This window comes from Corvus cornix, chromosome 17 (assembly GCF_000738735.6).
Source record: "Corvus cornix cornix isolate S_Up_H32 chromosome 17, ASM73873v5, whole genome shotgun sequence".
Lineage (NCBI taxonomy): Eukaryota > Metazoa > Chordata > Aves > Passeriformes > Corvidae > Corvus > Corvus cornix.
Genome location: NC_046346.1, coordinates 6,225,362 through 6,248,423, shown reverse-complemented (window position 1 = coordinate 6,248,423; position 23,062 = coordinate 6,225,362). Strand labels below are relative to the sequence as shown.

The window sequence follows — 23,062 nt, the reverse complement described above, 5'->3', positions numbered from 1 at the left end:
GCCATAGAGAAACCTGAAAACACAATGTTTCTGATGAGTGTGGAAGCAGCAGGTTTTATGTGAAATGTGTTGGTGCAAAGGTGGTTTCCCTATAGTTTGGATCTGTGTGGATGTACAAGTTTAGCTTCACATCAATCCCCCAAGCCTGGAATGTCAGGTTCTGCCTCTCCCAGCCCAGGCAGGGCCTTCAGTGCTTGGGATGACGAAGGTTTGCACAAGGTCTTGGTGGTGCAGGGACAGGCTTTGGGCAGAGCCAGGACTGACTGCAGGGTGGTGGCAAAAGAGGGGGTTTGCCTCAGAAGGGGCTACAGTGTGTGACCACCAGCTGACAGAAGACAAACAGAAAGGGCTTGGTGCAACAGAACAGTTGGAAATGAGTGTCAAAGGCAAAGAAAGAGATGAAAGGAGGTGTAGGTCTGTGGATTACTTTTGCTATTGCTCTTGCTAACCTCAAACAAAGCTCCATTTCCCTCAGGTACGCGTAGAGCCAGCCCAGGTGAGGTTTCTTTTGGCTGTCCTCTTCCTGCCTGGAGTCCTCCTGATCCCTGGTGTGAGGGTATGTGCCCTTGGACTACATCGTGGAAGCCAGCACCATGCAGTCCATGGGCATATACACTTGCCTCAAGGTTTATTTCATCATGGCTGCCACTGACCAACACTGGAGGTTGCTCTGCTCTTCAGGAAACACAGACTGACTGGATGCTAATGGAGAAACATATTTGACTACTTGTTTCCTCTTTTCTTTAGGGGTATATTGGTCTCCCAGGATTATTTGGGCTACCGGGGGCTGATGGAGAACGAGTGAGTATTTTGTGAAGAAAACCTTGGTGTGTTGGTTGAATACAGTTCTTCAGAGCCTGATGTAACCTTCTCTATGTGTAGTTCCTGAGGAAGGAGGCAAGCATGCCTAATGCTTAACTATCCCTTCCTTAGCCTCTTCCTACCCTTGAATGAAGACCTGTGTCCCTGTATAATGCTGATATTCAGTTGAGGAGAACCCAGGCTTCAGGCAGGGCTATCAGACCTCACTGTTGACTACAGAGGAGTTTTTCTATATTCTCCTTCACTTAAAAACCTGCCTTCCCTCTCCCCCTTGCCAGTTCATCTTGCTGAGGTGGGGCAGGATGAAGAGAATATACATGGAGATTCCCTGCTCCCACAGGAATGACCTCCCAGCCACTCTGTCTCAGCATCTGACTGGGGATGTTTGCAAAGAGCCTGGCTCTCAGAAGAGACAGTAGCTTTCTGCAAATGGCTTTATTTCCAGTTGCATTGAGTTAGGCAGTCAAGAATGGGGCTGTGAGTGGGTAGCTGTGGCTGTGTCCTCCCTTCCTCCCATCCTTTTCATTGTGCCTTCCCCAACCCGAGTGTTCAGAGCTTTACAGGACACCCCTTGCTTTTCCACTCTCCATCTCCCCATCCTCCCAACTGCCTGATCTCTTCCCATCCAAGGACCCCCCTCTTCCTGCTACAAGAGCTCCTAAGAAAGGTCACTGGAAGATGAACACTGTTTGATTCCAGGCTTTTCTCCCTCAAATGCAAGCTGCAGAAACCAGAGAGGCCCTGGGACCATGTGGGAGTGAGCATGTGTGTGCCTGCCTGGGAGGGGCCTGCCCTGCACTCTGGCGATGCTGATTTAATGCTTGTATAACTAAATAAGAAACATAAACAGAAGTTCTGCAGCAAGTGCCTCGGCGGTGGCCTTCATTTGGTTCCAGACCAGTAGCTTAATGACTGCTCCTGCTAAGCACAGCCCCAGCCTGGGGGTGCTGCCTGCGTGTGTCCTCGGGAGGCCATAGATAATGGGTGAAGGTTAATTGTCTTCTGCTCTCGCAGCCGACTGCAAGTAGTCAATTTTGATTCCCAAACAATGCTGCAGTCATTAGCCTGTTTTGCATTCTCCTTTCTCTTCTCATTTTGTTTTGTATTGTTGGTTGGCTGTTTGATTTCTCAACCAGAACCTTTTTTTTTTTTTTTTTCTCCTCTCTGTGTTTTTTCCTTGCAGGGGATCCCTGGAGTTCCTGGGAAGAGGGGCAAGATGGGTAGGCCGGTAAAGTTTTTCCTCGTCTATTATGCAGATGTTGTTGAATGAAACTGGAAACAAGACATGTGGCTTTTGGCTGGGTCCCTTCATATCTTCAAACAGACCTTTCCATGTCTGTCTTCTCAAGCAGGAAGAAAACCAAAGATAGAGATACTGCTCTCTTCCTTTCTTCCATGCTCTGCTCAATTCACAGGCATTAGCACTCTTTTTCCATGCTCCCTTGCATCTTACACTTCTTAGATTTTCTTCTACAACATCTTCCCTCCTGTCCTGCCTCTGGCCAATTGTTTCCCTGGATGCACTTTTTAATTCCCAGCCATTATTGCAGCGTCCCAGGTGTTTGTACTGGCTCTGTTCCATCTCCTGCTTTGCACTCCCACCAGTTCCATCACATTATCCTTTTCTTGTTGTGACTCTCTCCTACTCTTTTCTCATCCTGGTTTGTGTCATGCAAGGTTTTGTATAGAAACCTTTTTGTCCTTGGTGATGTAACATACTGGGGAAGATGTGTTTGAGGAGCAAGGAGACCAGGTAGATGTGAGAGCTCAGCTAGGAGGAAGAGGTTTTTGCAGGTAGGGCTGAAAAAAGCTGTGAGAGCTGTGTAGAAGAACAAGGGGGACTGTGCTGACTGTAAGCAAAAAGCAAGAGCAAGTGGGAAAAATACTGAAATGAGCAGAGGAAACAGGGAAAGGACAGAAAGGAAAGACTTTACCCCATCAACCCTCTTCCAAGCAGTTCTGTATGCCTCCTTCAGAAATTGGATAAAGCTTTTGGCTCCAGGAATCAGCAGAGAGCTCAGGCATGTTGGAGCTCTGGTGTGTCTCATTGCCTTTGCACCTTGTCCTTCATGTTAGCCTGAGTTTCATTTGACCTCTGGACATCATTGCACTCACAGGCTTCTTGCAAAATGTCCACTCACCCACACACAGAAAAATCCAGCGCTTTCCCCTTGCCCCCCTCGCCTGGAGTCCATCCCAGGAGTCCACACCCACCGCTCGCTGATGTTCTCACTGTGAAAGCTGTGCAAACACCTCAGCAGTGCCATGTCCATCCCACCTGTCCTTCTCTGCCTGGGATGGGGACCAGTCAAGCAGATTTTTTGGAGGGGTGCTGGAAATCTATACCAGATCTTCTGTAAGCTGCTGGTTGCACCAGAAACCCCCATGATGAATAAGTGCAGAGCCTGTGGTGTAACCATGACTCAATGGCCAGGGCAAAACAAACACAGCAGCTGTCGTTAGGTGCAGGGGCTCTGCTCTCTGCTCTCTCTGCACAGAGCACGCTGCAGGCTCAAAGCCTTCCAGCTGTTGGTTGGCCAGGATTTGTAATCTTCCAGGCAGGGGTTTTGGTCTGGCGGTCATTGCTACAAGCAAGGGGCTCCCCTGAGATCAGCAGGGAATCTCTCAGCCGTGGAGGCATTTATGCTGGGATCTAGGGAAGGGATTAAATGGCTGTGCATGAGCACCTTTGTTCTGCTTGGCTCCTTCAGAGAGTTTTGGCTCCATCCCTGTTTTATGATATCAGGTTTAATAAGAAATCTTGAATGGACCGATGCTGACAATTTGTACTTCCGAGCTTGAACAGAAAGATTAAGTGACATCCACAGTTATTCAGGAAGTCTCTGGGAGAAATGGAAAGCAGGAGCCAGCTGACCTGATTCTCTTCCCAACACCTATCTCCTGGCCAGTGCTGCCTCCCAGCTGCTTTGGGGTTTTCGTGAGCCTTCTGGGATTTCTCTGGTCTCTCCCATCCCCACACCCTTAGGTTTGCCAGCGTGGCTGCTGTTCCTGTGCTATCTCAGTGTTGTCATTTCAGGGGGGAGCTCTTGGAAGCCCTTATTAGCTGCCATCAAAGCTGGTGAATGCTCTAGAGAGGAGGAAGGGAGTTGGTATCACACATATTTCTGTACCTGGCTTTGTTTGGGATGAGAGCTGGCAGCAGATGAGTGCTCAGCCAAGGAGGGGCGGGGGGCTGGGGGAGGTTGCATGTGACATGGTGGGCCTCCGAGAATGATGTAAGAGGGAATGATTAAAATAGAGGAACTGGACATGAGTCAGATCTTGAAATCCTTCCAGGGAAGTTAAGTTTTGCAGAGCTGTGGGGGATGTGGTGAGTCTGTCGTGAAAACAGCTGACTCCACCTCCTGCTCGGTTCTCCCTGCCCAACATCAGTGACGCGGGAGGCCAGTGCATCCCAACAGATGGGCCCTGGAGAAGGAGAGGGCTGGGGGTGGTCTGGGGGGAGAGGTATGATTGGAGTCCAGTGCATGAAGGAGGCTGAAATAACATGAGTCTGTACGTCTCTGGATCTGCCTGTTTTAGAGGTGGGCTGGGGGGCTGGAGCTGATGCAACTGCTTGCTTAAACCTTCAGTCTTGCCAGTGCAGTGGCTGAAAAAAATTGTCTTTTATGGTATTTTTTGTGGATTTTTATGGTGTTCAGTTGAGCAGCTGGGAAAAAAAATTATAAAAACAAGACCCTATCAGGGCTGCTGGGGGAAGGAGTGAGAGAAGCTGTTCATACCCTGTCTTGCCATGCAGAGGCAATGTGTCAGTCCTGGTTCATCTTTAGGAAGGAGCTGTGCTGCCACTGTAGGAAATGACTCATAGGAAGAGTAGGAGATAGAACTAGCTCAAGGAACACCAAGCTGTCCTTATGCTGTGGGAGATGGGTAGCCACAATCAGAAGTGTCTGCACTGCAGATTGTATTAAACTTCAAATAGAGTGTAATATTTTCAGAAGTTCTTAAGCCCTGCTAGAGGAAAAGATTTTAAGGCAAATTTTCAGGAAATATATCCAAAGAGCTTTGAGCTCTTTTTTGGTTCATCTTTAGTTTTGATGTGTGCTTATATCTCTCTTTTTCACATAGAGTGTCAGTACTGCACCAGCTGTGCTATTTTATATCTATGATTTTTTGCTTACAATCTGTTTTGTTAGTAGTATTCTTTCAAAGAGATAAAAAAGAAGGAGCAAAATTTAATTCAAAGACATACTTAGTAATTTTGAGGTTCATCTGAGGTCTATTCACAAGTCAGTCAAACATAACCGAGGTTTCCTTATATTTTTCTAAGAACCTGGTGGTGCTGCTGGTCCTGTGGTTAGAGCCTCACTGTGTCAGGTACCATGCAAAAGCCTCATGAAAGAAAAGCCCTGGCCCAAAGGGTCCACAAAACAGCACAGGATCAGACCATCCCCAGGGCTGGAAGGATTTGGTAACAGCAGCACGAGCAAGACATTAATACCACAAGCAGATATCTCTGCTTCCCTGCCCGTCTCTGTGGTCATTGTTCTGGTTTCTCTCCATGACATGCAGTGTCACACAAGCTGCTTGGCTCTTCTGGCTCTGTGCAAACCAGGGAACACCGTCCTTGGAGAGCTCTCCTTTGAGCTCAGCAGCTGAAGCTTAGAGTGGAAATGCCAAGGATTACAGCTCGTGTGTCAAGGAAGAGGTGCCATAAAATGGCACATGGATTTGAAGTAATAGAGATCAGCATGTGAGTGAGTCCAGCAGTGTGCCTCTCCTGTCACCCAGAGCATGGGGGCTGTGAGAGCCAGCAGTGACCTGGCAGCCACTGGAACCAGCCTCAGTGTTTGCTGGGAGCACCAGTGCAATGCCAGGGTGCTGGAGCTGGCGTCCACTTCCCAGGAGCTGACCACAGGCAGGATCGCCCTCTCCAGCTCTCAGCTTGTGACACAGTGGCACCTTCTCACCAGGCTGTTTTTCATGTGTGCTGTCTTCTTCTGTGTTTACTTATCATGCATTAACTCCTGCCTCCAGTGAACACCAAGTCACAATACATTGCTTTTTCTTCATCTGATCAGCTGTCAGAAGGGCATGTGATACTCCTGCCCTCCCCACCAGCGTGAGTAGGCTCTTGCATCATATGAACAGGCATCAGTTGCCTCATGGGAGACTCTGGATAGCCAAAAGCAGGGCTGCCTCTGGGTCAGGAAGGTTTTCTTTTGTAGCCTCCCCAAACCTTTTGATGGATGGCTGAGATAGATCGATCCTGAGCGTCAGAGCGTGGGGCTTTGCCAAGGTACACAGGCTCAGCTATTGTCCATGCCAACAGTGGGAAGACGTGCTCTGCCATGTGCCTGGAAAGGCTGGCACAACCACAGAACACCAACAAAACAAATGTTGCTTCTCTCTGTAGGGACTAAGAGGATAAACAGCTCCTCTCTTGCTCCAATCTTTTCTCTACTTTGGATGCAGCTGAGACCCTTCCTTGCATTTGGAGTGAGCCAAGAGTTTCCTGCACCACATGAGCTGAGATTTAGGAAACTGGTAACAGCACTTCATAGTACTCTTAGATGTGGCCAGCTAAAGCCAGTGGAGAAATGTGTGGGCTGAAGACCTGTGTGTACAGGCAAATCCACAAGATGAGCTGCAGAAAGGAGCACAAGTGGTCTGTAGGAGCTAATGGACAGGACTTGGGTAGCTCTGTTTTGTGCCAGTACCCCAGCACAGCACCAAAATGTTTGGTGCCTTTTTCAGGAACTGATTAATTAGCAAATAGAATATGCTTTTAATCATTCTGTTTGCATGAAAAGTCCAGTAGAGGTCCTGAAAACTAGCCATGAACAAAGCTCCTCTTTTAATGAGAGTTTTAGCCCATGGACCGGATGTTTCCTGTTAGCCATTTAAGTAAATTCTTTGCTTTTTTTTTTTTTTTCTTTGTTAACCTAAATTTTTAAAATAGATGTGGTTGGAGCAATCCGTGACTTTTTTCAATGCTGAAGTTGGACACTAAAGCTGGGCAGCTGGTCTGGTCTCTCCACCCTTCTGGGCCTGGTTCACCACTCTGAAATGCAGGCATGAGCCCAGAGCAAATGTCACCATCTCTTTTTGGCCTGAGCTGTGTTCCACATGTCTGGAGTTTCCCAAATCTCTGTGGTGAGGTGCTTGCATGATTACTTCTCACATGTTCCTATGTCCATGATTACACCATACAAATAACCTGGAGAGGTGGACAATATCAGTATGTATTTCATTTTTTTAAGAATGGGCAAAGCAAATTACTGAAAACACAGGGAAAAGAGTTTGAAAGGTGCCAAGAACTGTAACTTCCATTGAAGGAAAAGAAACAATCCCAAATATATTTGGGTTTTTTCCAAGAATGTTCCTAGGAGACTTGTCCATCATCATTCAAAAATCTTGTGAGGAACTGAATCAAGGCTTCCCAGGTATCTTTAATCCTTCAGGGCAAAGCTTATTCATAAATCAAAGCTCAAAAATTATTCTCGATAGAAATTATAGGGAAAAAATAATGCAACTATCACCTCTGAGTCTGAAAACATTTTGATCCCTAAAGCTGCTTGACTTTCTTGAATAGGAGGCTGCTTGATTTGGAAATGTTGGCCATAGATAAGGAGGAGCAGTGGCAGGCTCGGTGGTCTGTGGCATTAGGCCAACGTGTTTGTGCAATGGTAACTTGGTTAGAGCCCTGCAGGCTGGGAAAAGATCCTGTACCAGTGAAAAAGGAATAGAGCAGGACTGTGGAGGGGCTGGCATTTCGCTTGAGTGATGTTTGCTGGGGGGGGCTTCAGGAAATTTTTGTTGCGTTGCTCCTGCTGTGCTCCCACAGCTGGAGGGAGAATTATGTTTAGAAATGCCCTGAAATCTTTGTCCCAAGAGGTGACACGGAGCTGTGAAGTCTCCCGGGGGAGAGAGCAAAGCTTCCTTTCAGGTGGCAGAGGAGCAGAGCTGCAGCAGGACCCTCACTCTATACCCAGCTAGGGATGGCATCTCCCTCTTTGCAGGATTGAAAACTGCCTAGACCCAGGGGAAGGCAGAGGTGCCTTCATAGCTGTTGAGTTACAGCTGCTGGGAGGCACAGCAGGAGCACAGGGTCTGCCAGGCTGCCTTTGGGGTGACTCCTGCTGGGGCTGAGCCACTCGTTGCTCACCTGTGGAGGGGCTCAGTCTGCTGTCCACACCAGGAATTCTCTCAGAGGTGTGAGCTGCCAACATAAGCTACACTTGTTTGTTTTATTCGCCTTCTTTTTTTCCAGTGAATGCTTTCTCTCACCCTCAGCCCTGCTTCTCCTCCGCCTTTTTTTTTTTCTTTTTCCTTACTTAAATTGTTTGACTTGCAAGTTCCATCCCTGGGGAGGCTCCTGGGCAGTGATTCACCTGGCTGGAGCCAACTGGCAAATAGAGTCTTTTGCAGACAAGACAAGAGGGCTGGTTGGTTTGAGCAGCTTCACCTTCAGCCAACAGGAAAATAAAATCCTATTTTTGGAGAACGATTCTGTTGGCGTGAAGACCTGCCAGGATTCTTTGGAGCAGCAGCTGCCAGACTGCCTCCTTTACTCCTTCAGGGAAAGTGCTTTAAACTGAATCAGATGTTGTATACATACAACACACCCACCCACACGTGAACACCTGAAAGGACTTTGGCTGAGCAAAGGACACCGTGTGTGTCACCAGTCCCTGCTTCCCAGGAGACAGCTGCTTCCAGGGACAAGAGACAAGGAGCAGTGGCGTCTGCTCCAACCAGGAGCAGTGCTTTGGCTGACAACAGCCAGCAGAAAGGGCAGGCTGCTCTGTTTGCTTTAAGCAGAGGAAGAAAAGAAGGGGAGGTGGACGGGGATGTAATCCCCTGATGCAGGAGGAGCTGGTTCCAGTGTCTGTCTAGGTCTGGTTGTTCTCAGCAGGAGTCTCCTGATGTATGAAAGGATGCCCTTTGCAGGCAGGGGGGATGAAATAGAATTAAGGCACTATTGGAACATCTCAAAGATAGAGACTTTGTTACTGCTTCAGCTTCAGACTTCTCAGTGTAACCTGGGATAAATCAGTTTCTATCTCTCTGTGTCTCTGTTCACCGAGTGCAGCGAGGACAAATTGGGTTGGATTGGGGACGGGGGAGCACAGGAGCACCCACATCTTGTTAGTCCAAAATACCTGTTTGTGTGCTCTCTCTCCATCTCCTCCCCAAGCATCATCTTGCTTCTTTCATTGAACTTCTCCTTCGGACAATGTGAAATCCATTCAGCTGGACATTTTCCGCCATCTCCTCTCTGAATTTCCCAGCTGTGAGATAGAGCCAAAAGTTTTGTCATACCTGACTGGAGCGCTGTGGAGGAGCACCCCGCCGGCTCTTGGCCAGCAAAACTTCTTAGCCAAGCATTTTCTTCCTAGTTCTGCTGCCATTTGCTATTCCCTTCCCTGTCCTGGTCCTTCCCTGTCCGTCCTGTCCCTCCCACAGAGCAGGCAGGATGCATGGCTCTATATTTTTCACTGGGGTGTTTTCCTCTGCTGTCACAATTCTTAAGCATAATTTCCAGGGACCCTGAAAAAACAGCATGCTGAAAAATGATGGATTTTCTGTACCAAAACCCCTTCTGCGCTCACAGGAGACTCTGAATCTGCTGGACCCTTTAATCTCTTTCAAAAGTCTCCTGTAATGGGCTGCCAGTTGTGACCCACCTGTCTGCCAGCACCATAAAATGAGCTCCCTGCCTCATGTGTTCCCCCTCAGTTGGGGCTCCTCAGGCTATTGGAGCAGTGCATGGGAGAGCAGAGGTATCACAGCTTAGGGGAATGAAACCAGTGGGATAACAAAGTCTGTAACTTGTAGGCTGCTGGTTTTAGTTGAACAGTGCTAGTTGTGTTCCTGGGGAACATCTTTCTCCTTTAGGCTTAGGCAGGAGAGGCACCAAAAAAATAGGTTTTACAGACATGTGAGATCCAATAAATTAGAACACTGTGGTCACTGGAACTGTTATTGTGGTTTAAACTGCTACTACTTACCCCATGGAAACAAAGTGCTTTCTTTTTCATTAGGGGCTTAGATGACTGATTGTTTCCTGCTGTGCAAGAGCTGTGCTGGAATAGCTTTCACAACCTAGTTTGGGTCTTTGTAGATTGTATGGATGCTGAAATATCCTGCTCCATGCCACAGCCACCAGCCTTAGCCTCATTTAAAGTGCAAAACCTGTTAATACTGGTGTGCTAAGCTCGACTGCTGGGCTAGGATGCCTGGGGTTAGTTGAATTGAAGCTGCTCTTTCCATTTGTCTCCTCCTCCGGGTTTGTTTTACAGCTTGGGCCAAAAAGTACCAGGGGACCACCCACTACCCCAGCAGTGGGTGAGCTGGGGCTGCGGGTTGCTGGTGCCAGCAGTGCAGATGGTGTGTTAAGGACAGTCAGGTGTTGACAAGGATGGGGCTTTGGTGGTGAGTGTTGTGCTGGGCCTGTTCTGCTTTTCTTCTCAGCTTCCTCCCACTTTGACCCTTTTCCATCCCATCTTGAGGATGGACAGAACCCCGAGCTCTGTGGGCAGTCACAGCATGCTGTGAACAGGTTTTATTGCTGAATCTCTTGGTTGCTGGGTAATATTGGCCAAGTGGCCTCCGGTGCTCAGCTCTGCCATTCAAACACAGGAATAATCTGGTTTTCTAGATATTTGGAGATCTAGTGCTGGAAAACCTGCGTAGAAGTTAGACTTTTACTAAGTCTGTCACCAAGTGCCTCAAATCTCCTGTCTTTAAGCAGCAAGGTTAATACTGGAAACTGAGGCATAAAAAGGCATGAAACACACGTGTGAAACGTGCATTTAAATAGTTCCTTATCTGGGTTCTTTTATTCTGGCACAGGAGCACATTGTTTATGTCACATTGCAGCAGTTTTAAAAATTCAGGAGACGGTGTTCTAGTCTGGAGCAAGCATTCCCCTAGCTGATACTATGCTGCTGTAGCAATATTGTTTTCATTGTACCATTCAAAGTAGTAAAATCTCCCCATGTTGGCAAGAGCTCGGCTCCATAGCAGACACCTCAGCAGCCACAGGGCCAGACTGCTGCTCAGTGGCATCCATGGGTCACTCCATGCCCAACTCTGCCCTCTGAGGAAGGAAGGATGCAGCTGGGGGAATGGTGAAGGCTGTGACTGAAGTCTGCAGGAGCGTAAGTACAGTATCAGTCTATGCACGCTCATATTTTCCTTGGCAAGTCGTATGACTGTAAACAGCAAAATATTCTGGCAGTCTTCTTGGTTTTTTGTCTTGCCTGAGCAATGAGTTTTCCCTGCACATCTCTCTCTTCTTATCTGACTGATTCAGCATGTAGCAGAGTTATTTCCCCCCTTTTCTTCATTAAAGAAAATTGTAGCCCCCTGCCTTCTTGTTATATTTGACATCTTTGTCTCTAGATGGCAGAAGGCTGTTTCCAGTGGTTGCTTACCACAGCTTCTTGGCATGCGCACAAGCCTCAGGGATGCAGTGCCTAGCTGGAGAAAGGCAGACAACTTTCCTATTCGCAGTGATTCCCACAAAATAGGAGTGTTGAATCCAAGCAAGCAGTAGCTCGTGTTGGTTCAGTCCTTTGTACTGTAGGCAATTGGTACAGAAGAGCTGAAATGATGGCTCTGAGGTCAGTGGCAAAATTTTGATTGACTTAAATAGGTGTCCCATCTCTCACCTTAGATTTTATGAAGTAACTTTTTACCTCTTCTGCTCTGTAAACCCTCAAAGGTCAAGGGAGGTCTTGGATGAGAGAGTTCCCCAGTATAGTTTTCCTGTTCTGTCTGTTGTGATCATTTGAGTTTTTGTTGTTGCTGATGGGTTTTCAGATAAGTGTGTTGCCATTGGCCGTTGCAATCCACTTCCCTCAGATTTGCTTTTGCCAGATAACCAGTGTTTGTAGGTGTACAGGGAAGCAGGCAGGAAAAGAGAGCATCCTCTCCCTTTCTGCTTCATCCCTGTCTCTTCAGCTCTCAGCTATTCCAGAACGTGCCCGTGTCTCCTTTGTATTTCTGGCAAGCCAGAGAAGGGGATAAAGCACTTCTACTTTGACTCCCAGTTTGAGTTCTTCCTGCAGGAGACAGAGCATGGCAAGACAGGGAAGAGAAAGCTGCTTTGGGATTTGGTCATAGCAGGGAATTGGGGGGGCTTAGAGGAGCACAGGATCTGTCCAAGAGTGAGAGAGAACGTGTCACACCACCATGTTCTGGCTCTGGCTCAGTACCTCCACTCCCTTCTCTATAATTATCTGAAGTCTTCCAAACTTGTATTGGATGTAATGAGATGAAGTCGTCTTTTGTGGTGACTTTTTCATGTAGTAAACATGGCCTTTCACAGCTCTGGGGTGTGGACTGTAATGAGTTTGGAAGTGTTTGTTCCTCTGGCAAGCTGAAAGGGAATGAATTCACCAGGCATCTCCGATCAGCTCCATTAAGCATCTGCATGGGCTCCAACAGGCTTTGTGCTGTCCAGCTATCCTGAGAGAAGGGGGTGCAGTTCAAATGATCCTGCTAGTAGATAGCACTAAATAATTCAGATTGACAATCCATTTTTCAATATAGTCACTGCAGTGAGGTTTATGAATCAGGGTTTTGGCCTTGTTGAGCTGTGCTGGTGTGGCAGGAATGGTTTGGATGAGGATAGGCAGGCTGGTTGTCCAACATGTCCCTGTGTCCCACTGCTTTCCAAAGTGCTGCGCGGGGTGCGAGGGGAGCGGTTTGTAACAGACTGTCTACACCAGGGAGCCTCAATAACATTCACATTTGCCTCCTCTTCTCAGGGTTTTCCTGGTAATTTTGGAGAACGAGGACCTCCAGGCATCGATGGGAACCCTGTAAGTTCATAACATTTTCCTTTCTTTTTTCTTTTGCAGTAGACAGCACACTGTACTGCATCATGCTAGTTAGAGCTGAGTGAAGCTTTTACGCTTGGTGGCAGCTGCTGGCTGGTTTTGTCCCCCCTGAAAAACAAATGTACATCCCTGCCCTGCTGAAAATTCCTGTGTTTGGTTCCTGTAACTGTTGGGTCATCATTTGCCATCAGTTTTCTGTCTCCATCTCTTGTCTTCCTCGCACCTGAGTCTTGACAGATGCTTTCGTATCCTGAGGGTGTGACTAGGAGAAGGTCAAGAGAAAAAGGGCAAGGATGTTGCTCTGGCAGAGCAGGCAGTGTTTGGACCATGTTGTCCATACCACAGGGCACAGATTCCCTCCTCTAGTGTCTGGGAGCACTGAGGGACAGACTCCACAGCTGAGACTGCTGCCTGCCCCATCCCTCAGCCAGCCCTGGGACTGCATGGGGAGTAAGTCTTCAGTCTCCTGAGCTCTTGGCCTCCCTTCAGTCTTCATCTGACCCCTGCTGGCTTCTTAAGAGTGAGATGTGTCTCCTGGGAGTTGGATCAGGATGGTCACAGAGGGCATTTAAGCAGCTGGGTGCTGATAAGGCTTAATTTGCTCTGCTCTCGTAGCACTAAACTGTGGGGATGTGCTGTGTTTGCTACTGCTCACAGAACACATCCTTGTGGTTTGCAACAGTTCTCAGATGTATTAATTATCCTAAATTATTTTCTGAATTACTGTGTTGGTTTTCCCTGAATTAGCATGTGAGCAGCACTGATTCCTCTTTGAAATTCCTGCTGCCTTGGTTATTCACACATAATCACCGTGCTGCTCTGGGGTTTGATGGGATGATTTGTGTGAAGTAACCCACTCCACATGTGTCTGCAAGTTCCCATTTGTCATATATGCAGCAAAAAGTTATTTATACAATTGACTCCAATCCCCAAGCCAAGCTCAGCTACACTCCAGCTTTTGTGGATTTCAGCACAAGAGTCATAAATGCAATGAACTGAAAGAATATTCCCAAGGAATACTTCTGCAGGACTTTTCCCATCCTTCAGTCAATTTAAGCCATGGATCAGAGTGGAATCAGTAGTCCCAAAGTAGAAAACTTTCTGATCATACTGCTATTTCCAGCCAACCCACCAGGAAGAGCAGGGATCCTGGAGGACAGGAAGACTTTTTTCCCCCAAATAGCTTACTTTGTTTTCTTTTGAATATGCAAGTTGTCTAAGCCCCATTCAGAAGATATTCTCAATGCCAGTCAGCTGATGGCAGTTCCCAGAGCCTGGGAGAGCAGCAAATGTCCTGTTAATTCATCCAGAAGGATTGCTCTTCTTTCATCTTATCAACGGCTTTTAAATATTAATGTGCCTTGGCTATCACAGAATGAAAACAGACTGTTTGGGCTGACTTAAAGGGAGGTTCACAGGGTCACAAGCGGAGTCACAGACGCAGAAAAATGCCAGAAAGTCTGTTTGTGGAGCACACAAATATGCTGAGTTTGGTAGGTGGGGTGTGCAGCTGAGCTGTCGCAGGCGGGAGGGCTGCCGGAGGCCCGGCTGCCACATTCTCTGTTTGATCCCCTGGTCGCGTGGGGAAGGCTGAACCCAACAGCCTCTGATCTCCTTTCCATCCCCTCCAGGGACAGCACAGGCTCTTCCAACCTCAGGGGCCTTCTTCCCTCCTACCAGCTCGATGAGAATTGTTGTGCCATCGCATTACAGATCCCATGTTCCCCCGGTGTGCTTTAGCCACTCCAATTAGGCTCTTAATCACAGGAATTAGACGTGGGAAAGGGCTGTTGATTCATCTCCTCTCTTGTCCCACTGCCTGGTTTGTGTGCTGAAAAAAGGAGAATAGAGCCTGATTTCCCTTGCAGGTCAGGGACTGATGGCCAGGAAAGGCCACTTGTAAATCCCCCATTTCCTACGCCGAGGAACCGCTCAAATTAACAGCTAGTCCTGTCCACATCTCTCAAGGGAGTCCACCCCCTCCTCTCCCAAGAGGAAATTCTCTTCCATCAGCTGTGAGGTCATGCATTTCCTCATATACCTGTTCTCTTGAGGGATATCCATATGACCTAAGTCAGAAATCTGGAAGTGCCTCTTGAGACTGGTGGGACCAAGACCTGACTATCCACCCAGCCTGCAGCCCAGCCACGCTGGGAGCCTGCAGAGCTTCCTGGGAAACCCAGGCCACCGTGCAACTCCTGTGCTCAGCATTCCTGGCATACTGCCTCTTCTTCCTGAGCCTAGTAATGCCAGGCCTCAGCTAAAAGCTTGAAGCCGACCTTATAACAGTAGCTCTGAGGACACAGAAATCCCACCCATGAGGAACAATTGCTCCACAGATGTCCCAAGTATGCAGGAAAGGAACTGGCCATTAAAAAAGCGATTTTAGGCTGGTTGAGATTATGAAACACTTTTTTGTGTGTGTGCTTGCCCAATAGTCCTTTACTCCACTTCCCATAAAATAAACACACGTAACCCTTTACCCAAGGAGCCCTGAGCACATTCAGTCACGTTGCGTCCCCTTCTCTTTCCTTCTTCCACTAGGCAGATCTTTCCATAAAAGGGGAGCTTTATTGCACTGGAGGGGACTCCACCAGATGTGCACCATAAACTGAGCAGGGCTGTCAAAGAAAGTAGCCAGCATGATCCAGAGCAGGAGCAGGACTGTCTGAGTTAACAGGAAGTTCAGCATTTCCAATGCACTTGTTTTGAGAGGCCCCATTGGAGATGGAGGTGTGTAAGAGCAGGTCCTTGCCCTGACAAGCAGCTCACTGTTAGCGTGGCCAAGGAGGCCACCGAGGGAGACATGGGACAGGCTGAGCACCCCGTGGTGGCTGAACTACTCAGAGACCTGGATCAATGAGTTGTGGGGGTCTGGCAGAGCTTCTCTGCTGTGCTTCACTTGAAGATGCTATCGGGCACCCACCAGTGCTTCTGCATGTCTTTGGAGAGCTCATACAGAAGTAGTTTGTGGTGAAGCTGAGAAGTCAAACCAGCTCCATGACCCTTGGAATGATGAGCTCCAAGGAGCCCAATACACTCCCAGGACCCATTTGCCAGCACCAGAACCTGCTATACCCTCTCCCCAAACTACCCAGTTTCCTTTTCATGCAGGTCTTCCTTTTCCTATGAGTTTTATTATTGCTTAACCACTCCGAAAAACTCACCTTTCCCAATGCTAAAGCAGCAGCTTTCCTCTCCTTCCCACCTTAGCCTTGCTCTCCCCGTGTCCCCACCCTGCTCTGGTCCCTCTCCCTGCCAATGGCTGGATCTGACCTGGGGAAGGCTCCCACCTCTACCCTGCACAGCAAAATGTTCCTTTTATCCAGCCTGCTCCTGGGAGGGAAGTCAGCCCTGGGAATAACTGCCCAGCAACAAGCAGCCTGTGTCTTCCCAGGATGTGCTCACAAGTGCACTCCCTAAGATGGAAGTTCTGGATCCCTTTGGTGGGGCAGGGGCTGGGGTTGAAAGGGGGGATGGAAGGGGGAGGGACGATCTTTTCCCTTCCCTCAAGCCCTTGAAACACTAAGCTGCCTTTCAGTCTCTGCTTGTCTATAAAGTGTCCATAACCATGTGGGTTTGTCTTACCTTTTAGGGAGAACTGGGAGCCCCAGGTCCTCCTGGAGTCCTTGGACTCATTGTAAGTACAAAAAAAAATGGAGATCTGGCTTGTTGGGCTTCAACCCTTTCAACCTGCCTAACTACGCACAGATTTTCCTCTTCCCGTGAGCAGGATGACTGTTTGTATGGGGGAGGTGTGACATCTGGGGAGAGAGGGGGTTTCCTGGTGGATTGGGAGGTGGAGGAGGGCAAACCCTTCCAAGCAAAAGGAAACAGATTAGAAGTCTGGTTTTAGTGTCTTTTTTTTCCTGATAACTTGCCCTTTTGATAACATTTGCCAGGGTATTTCTTCAAAGATGCAGCATTCATTCCACACCAGGATCTCTTAAAAAGCAAGTCCCTGTAAGCAGTTCAGGGACACACAGTTCTTGTTCACTGGAGAGACCGTGGACAGGAACAGTTTGTCCTCTGGGTAGACAGGAATTTTACATGCACTCTCACCATCCCATCACTAATCCAGGTAATTATGTACTCAGCCAAATTCCACCCTTCATTACGCTTTTCCCCCAGCAGGAGATAAATAGCTGTAAGGCTGGGTGGCAACTCCTCCTCTGGCAGCTGTGCTGGGGGTTAGTGAATGCCCAGCTGAACATAGTGTGGTTTATTTTTAGGTCCTAGGATCTGTTTCAGGTTATTCCCTTCCATGCACAAAAATTGGTAGGCTCTGTTACTACTACAGCATTCTTTCATAATGGTTCCTCCTCATCTGTGATAATTCATGGAAACTTGGCTTGCAAGGAATGGTTAAAAACCTTCCCCTTTTGCCTTTCTGTAGCTCAAATTATAGGAGTGTGTTTTAGCTGAGATCAAGGCCTCCATTGCACTAGACATTGCACAAACCCAGACATCTTACATTCCTTGAAGGAACAGCAGGGAATATGGTGGAACCCCCATCTTGGAGATGGGGGATTGGGACAGAGGTGGATTGAGGGGAAAGCATTCCATAGAGCCAGGAATTAGGTGTGTTTCCCCTCATTAGTGGAGATGGAAGTAACTACTTTAGCCATGGCAGCAGAAAGAAAAGCTCCTGGCAAAAAGCTGGAAGAGGAAGACTGGTATTTAAAACAGTCCCATTGAAGGCATTGTCCAGATTGGATTATATTCCTCCTTGCTTTTGGAAAGATTCATCTTTTCCCTGTTGCCATTATCTCACTGGTATTTTGTTCACTAGAAAGTGTAAGGTCAGAGATGGTAAATGGGATCACAATCCTTCTAGAGATGATTGAGTCAGAAGCTGCCTGTCCTCCCCTCCACACTGGCCCAGCCAAACTTCAAACTGAGATTCAGGTCAAATTGAGGTAGATCCTGTGTCCCAGGGTAACATGCATCTCCTGAATTCAGGATGCTGAAGCATCTCTAATGGATAGACCAAGACTGACCTCCTCCATCCTCCTGGGGAGAAAAGAGCAGCTCCATCCTGCCTTGTCCTCCCTTTGGAGGACAGCTCTAGCTCCTTCCCCAGGGTCTGCACACAGGACTCAGACTGCAGGGCATGGAGAAGGTGACACATGGCCCCCATTCAGTCTCTTCCTTGCACCTGCAGGCACCCTGGGGACCAGCCCAGCTCCAGCTGCCACAGGCACCCTGCAGAGTTTGGTTCACAGTGTAAGAGAGGCTGAAGAGCAGAATGAGGTGTAACTAAAGCCTCTTGCTCTCCTAGTTAATCATGTGGGCAGAGCTCTAAGTAAATGCATTTCTACAAGCAGCCTTTATGCTGGGAGGTATGAAAAGGGCTCTGTTGGGACAGCTGCAGCCCAGCTCCCTCTGCGTGGCTGCGGGCCTGGGGCTGCGGCTGGAGAATCGCTCCTTCAGGAAGCCTGCCCTGTTTATTTACACACTGAGGCCAGGCTGGTGGATGCTGTCACTGCCTCTTTTCATGGCAGAGAGCAGCCAGAGCCCATTTCAACAGCAGCACTGAAGGGTTTCTGTTGTATATCGCACATGTGTGCCCACGGCAGCCAGAGCTCTGCTGTCCTCCTGCGCTGGAGTAAGTCCCAACACACAATGCCACGCTGACTTCTCTCACTGCAGCAGGATGAGACACCTCTGTCCTCACCTCCTGTCTCTCTTTCCTTTGTGTGCTGGGGCTGTCTGCATATTCAAAGAGCCTTGACTCATGCCAGGATGCTGTTTTTGTTGATATCAGTAGTGCATTTCTTCACGGATACTGAGACTGGATATCAGAGGAACTTCTCACCACATGCAGGGATCTGTTGGGTTTGCATGTAATGACTGTGGTAATTTTCTTTCTCTCACTAGGGTGACATGGGCCCTGTTGGACCAATTGGCTATCCAGGACCAAAAGGATTAAAGGTGAGGGAATAGCTGAGCTCTGTGAGCTCTCATCCCTCCATAGCTGAGCTGAAGGTTATTCTGTTCCTCCTTTGGGCAGTGGTGACTGTCCTGAGAGAAAGGATGGGCAGCAGTGATGTGTGTCCAGGCACAGGACTGTTGAACACAACATCCCACTGGTGCTCTGCAGTAGGCGTGAGTCAATGGAGAATTCCAGGAGCATTTTCCCTGTGTGCCTCCAGCACATGAAGAATGTGTGATGGAGCACACTTTGGGAGCAGTCTGGCTCCCAGACAGACCTTGAGACTGTGCCAGGCCAGTGCTGTGGGTCTGAACTACCACCCCATCAGCAAACAGCAATGTCACAGACCTGAGCAAGTCTCCACCGTGGCTCAACCTCACTCTGAACTTTCTTTTATTTCAGGGGCTGATGGGAAACCCTGGAGAACATGGACTGAAAGGTGATAAGGTGATCTGAATACTCCCTTATTGCACTGTGTTTTAATTTTGCATGTGAAACCCCCTTTCTAGTTTCTTTCGTATTCAGCACCATAGTGCTGGTTCCACTCTGGCCATCTCTACCCCATCCTCTCATTCTCCCTCCATTCCTGACACTCTAGTTTTGTTTTTTCTTTCTTTGATATCTGCCCCATCCCCTTTTCCATGGAGTATAGATCAGTTATGCTCAGATCCTCTTTGGAGCTCCTGTCTCACACTGGCGATGACAGTAAATGTACAATTAACTGGTGTTCCACTGTTTTTATGTTGTTTATGTGATGGGATGGGGAGGAGATGATCTGACACTGACAGTGAGTTTGTATTAATGCATTTGGGGGAAACATGGTGTGAAAAAGCAGCCCTGTATCAAACAAAGCAGGTGGATCCCCTGGAAAAACTGTTGTGTGTTGGATATCCCTGCTCCTGTTCAAGGAGCCTCACCTCAGTTCAGCTTCCTACTGAGAGGAAATTGCCTTGTCCCAAACTGATATAAATCACTTTAGAAAGAGCAAAATGGAGAGGGGCCTTGATTGCAGTGATTTAGTGGTGCTGGCACAAAAACACGGAGCTTGAGATAAATCAGCATGAAGCTGTGTGTGTAAATGTCTCACTGTCATAAGAACCCTCCTCCTACAGATATTCGGCTGTAGGATTTATTTAGTCTGAAAGAGTGGGAGGTGCAGTTATTTATTGGTGGCTCTGATTGCTCAGGAGGGCAGTGGAAAATGACCATTAAGTGTATTTTCCTCCTCTTGTCGGATTTTTTGTTCTCTTCTTAGATGTTTGCTTTTAGAGAATGATTTAGCAGCCCAAAACTGCACAGGGGGGAAGTAGTGTCAAACCAGTTGATTCAACTCTTCTTATATTATAGCAGCTCTTTGCCAGGACTCCTGTGTCTGCAATTTCCATTTCTCCCCTGTGCTGCTTTTCCACTTCTGTTGAGAGCAATGACAAGGCAAGAGAAGGGCTTTTTCTTTAGGACAAGCTTAAGACATTGTAGCTGGTTTCTTGACTAAACACCAGATCCTAGAGTCCACAGACTCTTCCATCCATTCCCTGGAATAAATGGTTAAATATCTTAAAAATCACCAACATTTAAATCATTGTTTAGCAAAATTAAACTTCCTGGACAGTTCAGTCTCCACCACTTTATAGAAACTACACTGTTTCTGCCCAGTATTTCCCCTGCCATTGCTGTCACAGTAACCAAATGGTTTGTGACTCTCTCTGGAGTTATCCTTACAATAATCCCAAGTGCGGAATTATCCATCCTCCCAACAATCCCACGCTCCTGAGGTACAGGAAACCTTTTCCTTCCTCCCCAGCTGCCTCCCCCTGCAAGCTCCAGGCTGCAGGTCATCCTGCCTTCCTGGGGATGGGTTGATGAGGATTTAATTGGATGTCTGCAAGTTCCTATTAATCCCATCTGTCTTGGTCACATCCAAAACATGTGGCCTTGTACAAGTTTGTCTTTTTGTAGCTGAGAAAAACTCCCTTCACTCAGCAGCAGTCAGATGAATGCTGGTAAAACCTGAGAATAATGACAGGGTGGCTGGATGGTGTGTGTAGGCAGCAGGAATGTCACTGGAGCTGCCACCTCGGTGTCTACCTGGGAGAATGTCCTCACATCACATGACCAGGCGTGAACCAGAATAGCGGACAACATCTCACTCCTCCGGCAGAAATCACATCTTTTTATCTAGCAGCTAGACAGGCCAGTCCAGGTCATCCTCCTGTTGCCATTCCAGTGTTTTCATGCAGGCAAGGAGACAGGGAAGAGAGGGTTTTATCTGCTGTTACAGGGAGAAGTGGAATTACTGTATAACTGAAATAAAGAGCGGCCTTGAAAAGACCACGTGGGGTGATGAGTGCAGGGGAAAGGTGGAGGAAGCAGAGGAAATCCCAGCTACTTGTTCTCACAAAGGAGTTTTATGAATCAGGACATCTGTAACTTGTGGAGGACATGGCTCAGGCAAATACCTCTGGAGTTGTGCGGCGTTAGCTCCCTTTGCATTGCTAAGCAGGAAGTCTTGGGAGCAGGGACTTCCAGTCGAGGAAAATTGAGGGGATTTTGCACAACAACCTCCTCTGCATCGCACAGACAGCAAACACATCCCACAGCTGTGCATTGGTCCCTTCCCTTGTAGCCCCTCTCTGTTCGTGTTGGGTTACAAAGGGCCTCGGGGTGTCTGAAGCTGCATTTCTTTTTATAGGTGAAAGATGAAGCACAGGCAACATAACATGGGCAGAGCCTGTTTGTAATTTCAGATCCTACATTCCTTTTCCTGCCCCACGAACAAAGTCCTTGCAGGCCCATTTCGTCATCTCGGCACTGCAGTTTTTAATAACAAACATGCCTGACCTCTTTCCTCTGTAATTTTTCCCTCTTATTAAGGACACAGACTCTGAGTCCCAGTTCCAGGGCAGGTGAAAGGTGATGCCCCAGTCCTCAGTTCTGGTTTAAGGGATTAACAGCCATAGATGGACTGCTCATGCCGTGACATTTTGCTGTGCTATCACAGTAACATGTGAACATCTGGCATGAAGTCCAGCTCCGCATAAGAGATGTGTTTTGTTTCCCCTGCTTCCTTCTTACCCTCTCTAATGCCCATTTCTCAGAGCTGTTTAAAAGCTGGTTTCATTGTCATGCCCCACTTTTCCTAAAGGTTGGAAACAAAGGTTTGTTCCTGCCTTTTGCTATGCTCTGGAAACTCTTTTATTTTAGTAGTTATTACTTAGTATCCAAGTATTTCTTCTGAAACAGTATTTCAATGGCCGCCTGTACTGTCTGGGTAGAAAATTGCTTAATAAAAAATATAATCTTTCTTTTTTGACCCTCAGAATTGATGGTAAAGACAAACCTCAGAGCCATCCTGTTGCTTCCAGAAAAGCTGTTTTCATGCTGCCTTCTGTTGGGAGCAAGAATTAAGTAGATTTCAGTGTTTTAAGCCTTGGACTACATAAAATAAGTAGAAAATTGGGAGAAGATGAGAGAAGTCTGTAAAGGAGCTGGGTCACACAGTAGTTTTTTTGCCATTTCTATTGTATGTAATACTTGGGGTTCTTCCGAACTGAAGCTGTGTAAAGAGCTGATTGTTTCCATTTTGCATTGCCAAAAAAAAAAAAAAGATGGGAAATACTTTAGATGAAACAAAATGTTGGTTATTTGACTCAAATTAAAATATTTTAGGTTTAAAACCAAATGAGTAAAATCAATTTAACATTTTTAAGAGCAACATTCTAATTTTGCTATGTAAAAGATTTGTTTTGAAGACAGTTCAGTGAAATGTTCTGGGAACATTTGCCAAAAAATTAAAGCAAATTTAGCGTGAATCCATGAAATATTTCCATCATTGAATCTGCATAGTTCTTAATTATTTTTCTTCTGAAAATTTGTCTTTGAAAAGTCTTTACCAACTCAAACCTGAACCATCCCCAATTTCATTATCCCCTGCATGTTACTGAAGTAGTTACAATTATTTCAGCTCTCTGATAACTAGTGGGTGGTTTTTCTGGAGTGAAATGGACTTTCTCTGTCCTCTCCCTGTGGACTTCGGCTCTGTTGCAGGACTCCACATGTCTTCCATGTGGACTATGTTTAAACATACAGCTCTAGAGTGGCTCATTCCCTCGCTGGGGAGCCAAGTTCATGGGAGAGACTTCCTCCCAGCAGTTATTTTTGTTGGGTCTTGTCATTGTACCAAGTTATTGTAGTCGTTCCTCCTCTGACTTCCCAAGTAGAATTTTCCTCTCTCTGCCCCATCATTGACTCATCCTTTGTTTAAATAAATCACTAAATACATGAGGTTGGAAGGGGCATTAGAAGGTCATTTGATCCACAGAGCTGCTCACAGCAGGGCTAAGAGCCAATGCAAGGTAGTCCACTGCTCCTTGGAAAACCTTCAGGGATATTTGTCTTCCGCCCAGGGAGTCAGAATCTGTTATGTTGGTCCAGTGAGGGGACAGACAGACATCTTGCTCAGGAGCACAGTGATGTGCTCCCCATACCAGTGAAC

The 23,062-nt window shown here is 47.4% G+C and overlaps 1 protein-coding gene across 7 annotated transcripts in view; it reads left to right on the top strand.

Annotated features, from left to right (window-relative positions):
- LOC104688252 (collagen alpha-1(XXVII) chain B) overlaps positions 1–23,062 on the top strand; it is a 147,099-nt gene that overhangs the window by 52,906 nt on the left and 71,131 nt on the right. For 6 of the 7 annotated variants that reach the window (XM_010397658.4, XM_010397661.4, XM_039561575.1 and 3 more), the window contains 6 exons: positions 748–801; positions 2,006–2,050; positions 12,564–12,617; positions 16,231–16,275; positions 18,516–18,569; positions 18,973–19,017. In XM_010397658.4, the coding sequence (XP_010395960.3) occupies positions 748–801; positions 2,006–2,050; positions 12,564–12,617; positions 16,231–16,275; positions 18,516–18,569; positions 18,973–19,017 (297 nt within the window). The remainder of the gene's footprint in view (positions 1–747; positions 802–2,005; positions 2,051–12,563; positions 12,618–16,230; positions 16,276–18,515; positions 18,570–18,972; positions 19,018–23,062) is intronic. The other variant, XM_019284995.3, reaches the window with a different exon arrangement.